Source organism: Petaurus breviceps, unplaced genomic scaffold (genome assembly GCF_028583685.1).
Source record: "Petaurus breviceps papuanus isolate PSGF00001 unplaced genomic scaffold, PetGlider_PUasm1.0 688, whole genome shotgun sequence".
Lineage (NCBI taxonomy): Eukaryota > Metazoa > Chordata > Mammalia > Diprotodontia > Petauridae > Petaurus > Petaurus breviceps.
The window spans coordinates 9,461,174-9,470,817 of record NW_027186457.1 but is presented as its reverse complement, the minus strand read 5'-3'; the positions used below and the strand labels follow the sequence as shown (position 1 = coordinate 9,470,817).

Below are 9,644 nucleotides of genomic sequence, written 5' to 3'. Positions count from 1 at the left end.
AAAACCAAGCCAATACAGGGGAATCTTTAATTGCCATTACTATCACAGGAAGTCAGTATAACCTTTGATCTCATTGACAACCATTGGCTTCATTATCATCTTTATACAGACTTCTATTTCTACTTGTCTTCCTCGGGAGCTCTAGTTCTACGAAACAACCTACCTATTGGAATCTGCAAATGGCTACCCCATTGGAATCTCAAGCTCAACATATCAAAAGTAGAACTCAGAATCACAGAATTTTTAATTAGAAGGGACCTTAGCAGCAGTCTGATCCAAAACCCCAAAGAACCCTACTTATAACATATCCTAAAACTATGATAATATTCACAAGTGGTCATCCAGTCACTGATTATTTTCCTACCAACTGCCAATCCATACCTCCTAGAAACTTCTCTGTTGTTGTTTGTTTGTTTTTGAGGGCACATCGTGGATATGTCAAAATAATTGCCCTCTTTTTAAAATTAAAACTCCATAAGGTATCCTGCATTCACTTTTGCATCTGAACTGTTAGTTTCCTATCCCTTCCTGCTTTAAACTATCTTTAAAACATTTTTTTAAATTTGTGGACTAAAACAAGCATCCTTTCAGACATTGCCACTCCTCTCTGTGATGGGTCTTCATTTCACTCATCAATCTTCATGCTTTCCTTTTTTCTCTCCTTGGAGCAATTGCGATTCTGCCTTTACTTGTAATCACAATCCAGTTTCCTTACTAACTGCAGATTCAGGATACCTGAAGTTTATAGAAACCTGTTGCCTAGGAATAAAAATTCAATAATTTATTTCCTCTTCTTCCCATGATATGTTTCCTAGTTCATTCTTTGGGAAGGATGCTGAATTTTAAGTGGGAAGGAATTCTTGCCAAAATAACAAATTCCAAAGAGAACTTTCAAAGGCTAATTGTATATCTGAAAGCAGAGAGGAGCTGCATCTGTTCCATTTCATCATCCAATCTCATCGTGAAAAGGGAACATTTTTAACGTTGTAAAGCTACATTCTGCCTTTGTAATCCTTGACAATGAGATCTTTTTGCAGTCATTCGACCAAAGTGGGCAATATATACTTGTGGACCTGATTGGAATTTCATCAAATTTTGGACTGTTTGCTATTTAAGACTAATAATCATGCCAGTATAGATCAATTTTAATTATCCTCCTATAATACAAGTGATTGAAAATGGTATATCACATTTATATAGAATTTCATAGGATTTTTAAACTAAAAAGAGAATGTATATGTACTTACATATGGATAAATGATTAATATCTGTTTTTCTGACCTATTCTCTACAATGTCAACTAGGTTTTAAATAAAAAGTACATAAGCTATCAAATAAGAATTTTAGTTTTGTGGTTGCCTCCTCAGTGCAGTATGAAACAGTTGAAAGAACACTGATTCAAACCTAGGCTCTGCTACTATATGTATAATGTTGGGCAGATCATTAACATTTCTGGGCATAACTTTCATTATCTATAAAATGAGTTTGATTCAGATGACTTTTAAAGTTTCTGAGCTTTGTTTGTGATTCTGAACTATCCAAATATTATAGCTACTTTGATAGCATTCATACTAATGTCATCATCATACCCCATAACGTGAAATTGGTACCGTCTGTTTTATAAATGAGAATGTGTGCATGACTTGAGAAGCTTTTCAAAAGTCACTTATGATATTAAGTTTCAAATATTCCTATGTTCCTATTCCTTGATTACATTTCTTCCAAGTTGCCTTATTTATGTTAATAAGTCTAGCAAATAAAATCCAACTATATTTATAGATATCATATTTTGCTTACTTTCTCAATGGGTCAAGGACAGGCAAGAGGGAGAGAAAAGAATGTGGAATTCAAAAATTTTCAGAAATGAATGCTCAACTCCTATGTATATGTAAGTTATCTGTGTAATTCATAGGCCATCTAGTGGCCAGAAAGGCATAACTGGGTCCAAAAGTTTAAGGAAGTGGCCAACAACACTTCCTTCTCATTTTGAGTCCTGATTTCGCCACAACTCATGATTAAAAAAAAAAAATCAAGGTCATTACTTGCTGAGAAATAATAACACTCATCTTTCCTGTTGATGTAATTTCCAGGCCATTCCAGCAACTACCACGGCCCTGTCTGCGAGAAAAAGGGCGTGCTGCAACAACAGATGTGGGGTAAGTATAAGGGAACAGAAGCGATTCCAAAGGTTATCACTAGGGCTTCATAAGTGAAAATATACTGGGTATCCATTGCTAGTATAAGGGAACAGAACCGATTCCAATGGCTATCACTAGAGGTTCATAAATGAAAACATACTGGGTATGTGTCGCTGGTACTCTTAATTATTTAAAAAAAAATCCAGACTCAAAATGAGAAGGAAGTGTTGGGCACTTCCTTAAAATACAGACTACAGAGATGCTGTTTACTATGATTTTTTAATGAAATTTTCCCCCCTTCCTCATAAATATTTAGGTGCTCCTCAGTATTTAGTTTCGCTAATGCTAAAGTTTCAAAATTAAAGGTGGTTTAACATGTTTGAGTGTGTGGGTCATTGAGGTAAGGCCATTTTTCATTTGATTTTATTGTAATTTGTTACGTTTTGCATTCATCTTTTGAGCTGCACATTAAAGTACGTGTCGGGTCCTGTGAAAGATGTCAGTTTAAAAATTCGACATTCCCTGCCAGATACAAAGGACAGTCAAAAGGGGCAGAAGAATAATGAAAGTCTAACTGTAGATGTGAGGAAAAACCATCAGTTTCGGATAAAGTCAGAATAATAAACACAATAGGCTGAATGAATTATGGGCTCTCTTTGATCTAGTTAAGATCAGAGATCCAAGGGCCTCCTTACAAGGTAAACCACAGTGAGAACAAGAAAACAACGCTCCCCAAGGATGAAGGTGAGCAGCACAGAATGAGGCTGTAACTACATGATAATTAACTTAAATAGGGGGAATTATATTTTAATCAGTTAAAAAAAATTTTTTTTAAAGTTTTGGTTATTTCATATTTTACTTATTTACAATTCATAGTTATTGTTTATAAAATTAGAATGCAGAAAGTGATTTATGTTGTCTGTGTTCAGTTGTTTTGGTCACGCCCAAATCATTGTGAACCACTTTGGGGTTTTCTTGGCAGAGATATTAGAGGGGTTTTTCCATTTTCTCCTCTGGCTCATTTTACAGATGAGGAAACTGAGGCAAACAGGGTGAAGTGTCTGGGACAGGGTCACACAGCTAGTGAGTGTCTGAGGCCATTTGAATTCAGGAAGATGAGTCTTCCTGACTCCAGGTCCAGCACTCTATGTACTGAGCTAGCTGCCCTGTCTACACACTGTCACTTTGAATAATCGTCAGACTATTGAGCCAAGGCTATTAAACAGTTAGGCGTTTGGTGGCAGCAACCTTAGGGCTGAAGTTAATGCTACACCTTAAAAGTACACTTAAAAACGACCTCAGCCATGAAAAAGGCCAGACCAAATCACACCCCCATGTTCAGCGAGTCTCTAAAATTGGTTGAGCTGTTAAACTAAAATAAAATCAACCACAAGAAGTCTTTAAGCAAATGTAACTATTTCAATCAAAAAGGCTAAACAGTCTCATTCCCAAACACCAACTGTGCACTCATAGTCTACAGCTTGGATACCTGTGGTCCAAGGCCCTTCCCTAAAAACGTGAGGCCAATGAATGCAAAAGCATTGAGTAAACACTTATTTATGTATGAAGTCATATCCAAGCCAGGGTAATTGTTGTTCAGTCGTTTTGAATCATCTCCAACTCCTTGTGATCCCATTTGGTGTTTTCTTGGCAAAGTTACAGGAGTAGTTTGCAATTTTAAAAATCCAGCTCATTTTACAGATGAGGAAACTGACGCAAATAGTTCAGTTACTTGCCCAGGGTCACACAGCTAGTAAGTGTCTGAGGCCAGATTTGAACTCAGGAGAATTTACTGCATTTCCTTACTACCCTGCAAGAGTACTTTATTTTTTTTTTTAATCTTAAGTGCTTCCTAAAATAACAGATATAGAGGTGTGATCTTAATGTTATTACACCTTCTTCAGTGCAGATGGATACTTTCAATCACTTTTGTAATTTTTATCTATGTTTTTCTGTAGATCATCCATTGGAAATTTAACTAATACATTGGACTCTAAAGTTTCAGGGAAACCAATGTAGTACTTAGGCTTTTTCTGTTTTCCCATTCTCCCTCCATGATTGTCCCGTCTCCTTTCCACTTATATAAATCCTTGACGATATCCTTACTATCATTTCTGGAATACAGTGCTATTAGGCAACAGTCTTAAAAAACTGTACTGGAATCACTCTGACCTATTATAGTTTGAATCCAAATTATGTCTTTTTAAAGAGAACACTGATATTATTTTTAAAAAATCAGTTATCTTAACATGACACTTTTTCTTAAACATGTACAAATGTAATTTTTAAATGGGGAAAATCACTATAAAATTATACATAAGCAAACCTACTTGGGTTCAGAATTGGGAAAAAGTAGAAAGGGGAAAGAGGAAGAATATTCCAAATGAAATCCCTTTTTGGAAAACCACTCACTTTTCCTAGTTTTCTAAATTCATTCATGTGGAAGAAACATGAAATGAAGGAAAGAAAGTATAGTACATGTTCAGGAAAAAAGTAAGAAGAAAAGTAGTAGCAGGTTGACAAGGTGGGTTGGGAACAGATTAAGAAGTACTTGAACATAGGTATCCACAGCTACTGGAAACCTAGAAAAGAAAGTTCTTGCCACCAAAGTCTTCAGTGCTGTCAGATGGCTCAAAATCAGAAACAGATGTGATTTTCCCAGTGTAAATGACATTAAAGATGCATTCCCATCTGCTGTGCTGTTGCACCCAAAAAGTCATTTCCATCTGACTTTTGGCTAAAATTTCCTCTGTGTTACTTCCCCTATTAGAACATGAGATCCTGGAGAGCAGGGAATGCCTGTTTTTCCATTTGTATCCCCAATGCTGTGCACATATTGTTTAACATATGCTTTTTCATTCATTCATTAGGCTAAGGATTTTAGGCTATTTCATAGGAAATAGAAAGTCATGTAAGACTTGAGTTGTGCTGCAGGGATCATGGGACTGAAGATGAGATCATTGCAACAATTTAGGTAATGGACAATGAGGGTTTGAATTCAATTATTAGAAGTACATTACCACCTGTACAGACCGGTTAATCACAATATTGATTGTTCATCCACAGCTTTGGAGGACGACCTTCCTTTTGCAGTTAGAGGGGCCTTTATTATATAGTGCAATACATTTAGGCAATCCCAGGGGCACATCCATTGGAAATCATGTGGGTTCTGCTTTATAACTTTTTTTATTCTTTCCCATATATATATTTACTTCTTACAAGGTGAATATCACCAGTTTTATTTTGCTTCTATAAATTGGCATACAATTAAACAGTGATATACATCAGGAACCCATTTTACAGTATAACAACTCATAGAACTCATACTGATGGCAATATATGGTAGAGAACTAGTTTTTGATATAGTCTTTTTTTTTGAGTTACTAATTGCAGTCTACATGAGAAGACTATTTTGTTTAGTATCAGTCTATCTATATTGCTACTAGGTAGACCCAAATGGCAATAATACTAGATGGCATTCATATAAAACCCCAAGGTTTGCAGAGATCTGTACTTACCCCTTCTTATCTTCACAACAACCTTTTCAGGTAGGTGCTATCATTTCCACTTTACAAATAAGGAGACTGAAGATGAGAAATGTTAGCTAACTCACCTAGGGTCACATTAGTATAGGACTGAGGACACATTTCAACTCGGGTCTTCCTGACTCCAAGTTCATACTATTCAAAATGGCTGCAATCAGTAGCTATGACCTGAGCTAAACCCATCCTTTGTCTAGTGGGAACCAATGAAACAAAGCTCTCAGAACCTCAAGTTTTTCACACTTCCCTTCAAACTTTTTCTTTTGCTAGTAGCTACCAGTCTTTACACTGCAACAATCTTGACTTCACAACATGTGTACAGAAATAAATTCTGAATAGTTTAACCTAGGCAAGTTAATATGGTTTTGGAGATGGAAAAGTTATAGCAGCTGTGGGTAGTATCCTAAAGGTTGGCATAGGTTAGCACAGGAGGAGACACTTTAAGGATGATCTCTTACAGCCCTGTAGGTCATGGGGAATTCAAGGCATTGGCTGTTCCTTAGCTGCTTTATTCAGTTATCTGACCCCGAGAATTGGTCATTAGACCAGGCCCACTGGTGACAAGCTGACTTATTACTACCAAGATGTAGTTGATGTTTGCAGAGGGAAGTTCTGGATGTTGCTTTAGACTACTAACCCTCTAAATTCTCATGTGACTTAAGCTACATGTGTGGGACTTACTTTATTCTCCCCTCTCCTCCCCCCCAGATGATTTTGTCATCTTTGTCGGGAGTGATAACTATCATTGGTGCTGTGTACTGCATTCTGGTGTCTGCACTGGCTCTTTCTGAAGGACCTTCCATTTGCAACTACAATGTCAATAGCTCAGTCAACTGTGAATTTTCATTCACAAACTTAAGGTGAGTAGTCAATTTAATCCAAATGTTAATCATTCCCTTATTAGTAATAATCTCTTATCTTAAAGCAAAATGGATTGAGAATAGTGTGACATTAAATCAGGTTGTGCTTTTCTTGATCAAAGTACTGACACAGAGATAGGCATTTGATATAATAAACGGCATAAAAACCTGAAACAGGAAAAGGGACCAATGCATTCAGAAGGAGCTGCCTGAAAGGACTTGATGAATCATGGTGGTTTCTCCCAACCATAGCTATATCTCTATTTATCTTTTTTTTTTTATCAGATCTATGATGTCAATGGTATCAGGAATTCCCAGAGAGGAAATTTCTTCCACCAATACAGATATGCAAACATCATGTTACTTAAGCCTCAAAAATTTTTTGGAGCACTGCAAGGTCAAATGACTTACCCAGTGTCAGACTGCCAGTATATTAGACCTAGGAATAGAACCTAGAGCTTGCTGACCCTGAGGCTGATCTCTATCCACTAGGCCATTGTATCTTCATGGCAATATTCATGGATGTTAAAAATGCACAAATCTTTATTCCAGTCTTGTACATAAGCTCATGCCTGAATCCAAGTATAATCCTGGTTACAAAGAATAAATAATATTAATCTTTATCTAGAGGCATACCTCAGAGATATTGCAGGCTTAGTTCCAGATCAATATAACACAGTAAATATTGCAATAAAGCAAGTCACATGAATTTTCTAGCTTCTCATTGCATACAAAAATTATGTTTATGCTATACTGTAGTTTATTAAGTATGCAATAGTACTATATCTAAAAACATACTTTATTGCTAAAAAATGCTAGCCATCATCTAAGCCTTCAGCGAATCATAATCGTTTTGCTGTTGGAGGAATGTCTTGCCTCCATGTTGATGGTTGCTGACTGATCAGGGTGGTGGTTGCTGGTGCAGGGTGAAGATTGGGGTGACTGGGGCAATTTCTTAAAATAAGACAACAATGAAAGTTTCCCACATGTATTGATCCTTTCTTTCACTTGAACACTTAGAGGCCATGGTAGGATTTTTAGTCTAATTTCAATATTATTGCATCTCAGGGAATAGGGAAGCCTGAGGAGAGGGAGAGAGATGAGGGGGGAGGGGATAATTGGTTGGTGGAACAGTCAGAACACACACATTTATTAAGTTCACTGTCTTATATGGTTTATGATGCCCCCAAAACAAATACAACAGTAACATCAAAGATCACTGATCACCATAACAGATATGATAATAACGAAAAAGTTTGAAATATTGTGAGGATTACCAAAATGCAACAGACACAATGTGAGCACAGGCCATTGGAAAAATGGATCAAATTGACTTGCTCAATGCAGGGTCAATTTGTAAAAGAAAAAAAATGCAGTATTTGCAAAGTGCCATAAAGCAAAAAAAGCACAATAAAATGAGGTAGTATGCCTTTATTTCACTACCTAATCTGCTTAGCTTAGAAGGTGGGCAGAATTTACTTCTCTATTTGCGGTAATCAAGCAGCTGTCGACATAATTTCTTTATAATTATTACTGCCTTCTTATATATAAATAAAATATTCCTCTAACAATACTTTCCCAGGTTTGGGCTGCTGACATTAAAAATAAAAGTAAATACTGGTCTTAAGCAATATTAAGTAAATTAGAGTCTAGAGAAATGCTGTTATTTCCAGCTCTACCTAGGCAATCAAGAATCATCATGTATACATTGCTTAATTGGTGGATCATTGGTGAAAAAGCCCTATTTCATATACTGAGTATGCTGTATGGCAGTTTGAAAGTCAGCTGCAAGAGTGGAGAATAGCATTATTCTATGTAAAGTAAACATGGACCTTTTTCTCTAAAAATGACAAGAATGTCTTCAGGCTAAAAGGCTTCTGATCTTACAATTCTATGTAGCCATGTTTAATTTAAAATGAAAATCATGTGAATGAAACCTCTTTTAAAATGGCTTTTAACAAATTTGAATTCTGCTTGAGGGAGAAAGGATAGCAATGTAACTTTGCACAAAATCAGCTGTACTAATCTTGGGTTATACAGATGTGAACAGGGAATACAATACACCACCCACAATTTGTCAGTTTCTGTACATAGTTTATCAAAGTCCGGTTTGCCTTATGTTTCCTACTTATTGTTCTTTTCTGGATGTACTGCTTCCAATATTTCCGATGTCTTCTTTCTTTCCTCAGTAACATCCATCATCAATTGAATCAATCATTCGATGGTCTGCAATGGTTTTACACTCCCTGTGTGCCTGATGCCTCCACCAATTCTTCCCACAGTTATACCCAGGGAATAATTTCCTTGAACTCTGAAGAAGACAAGCTTAAGATTATTCACCTTTCAGTATTTATTGGTTTACTTTTGGTGGGGATTCTTGAAATCTTATTCAGTCTCAGTCAGATGCTGATTGGGTTGTTTGGCTGCCTCTGTGGAGTTTCTAAGCAGAGAAGTAGACAAACATGGTAACAATATGGAAGCAAGGACAGTCTCTCCCTCAAGAGATTTCCATTTTAAAGTGGAAATATAATCCTTTAGATATAAGTTTTGGGATATTAGTCAACCACATGAAACTGATCTAAATGTAATTTTAAAGTCATATTTCATTTTTAAAACTCTCAAAAAATGGTTTATGTATTAATTGCTTAAAGACAAGAAATGAAGTATATTTATTGAATAAACTAGAAAATTGTGTATTCTCAGCAGTATGATTGTTCCTAAAATTTAAAAAAAAAATGTTCTGCCTGGAACCAGAATATCGTACACAGTAATAGCAACATTGTATGATGATGTACTATGAATAACTTTTTCTCAGTAATATAATGATCCAATACAATTCTGTAGGACTTATGATGAAAGGTGCTGTCCATCTCCAGAGAAAGAACTGAATGTAGATCAAAAGATATTTTTTCTTTACTTTGTTTATTTTTCTTGGGTTTTTTTTGACTGTTTTCTTTTATAGAATGACTTACATGGAAATGTTTTGCATAACTACACATGTATAACCTATGTCAAATTGCTTGCTTTCTCAATGAAGGGGGAGGGAGGAGAGAGGGGGAGAGGGGGAGAGAGAGAGAGAGAGAGAGAGAGAGAGAGAGAGAGAG

The 9,644-nt window shown here is 36.1% G+C and overlaps 2 protein-coding genes across 3 annotated transcripts in view; one reads left to right on the top strand and one right to left on the bottom strand.

The window, feature by feature from the left end:
- The window catches only part of TM4SF20 (transmembrane 4 L six family member 20), a 23,512-nt gene extending 13,874 nt beyond the window's left edge, over positions 1–9,638 (top strand). The window contains exons 2-4 of the mRNA XM_069104582.1: positions 2,091–2,156; positions 6,389–6,540; positions 8,730–9,638. Coding sequence (XP_068960683.1) covers positions 2,091–2,156; positions 6,389–6,540; positions 8,730–9,009 — 498 coding nt within the window. The 3' untranslated portion in view covers positions 9,010–9,638. The remainder of the gene's footprint in view (positions 1–2,090; positions 2,157–6,388; positions 6,541–8,729) is intronic.
- Positions 7,689–9,644, bottom strand: part of MFF (mitochondrial fission factor) — a 47,594-nt gene continuing 45,638 nt past the window's right edge. For both annotated transcript variants that reach the window (XM_069104569.1, XM_069104575.1), the window contains one exon: positions 7,689–8,980. In XM_069104569.1, the coding sequence (XP_068960670.1) occupies positions 8,936–8,980 (45 nt within the window). In that variant the 3' untranslated portion in view covers positions 7,689–8,935. The remainder of the gene's footprint in view (positions 8,981–9,644) is intronic.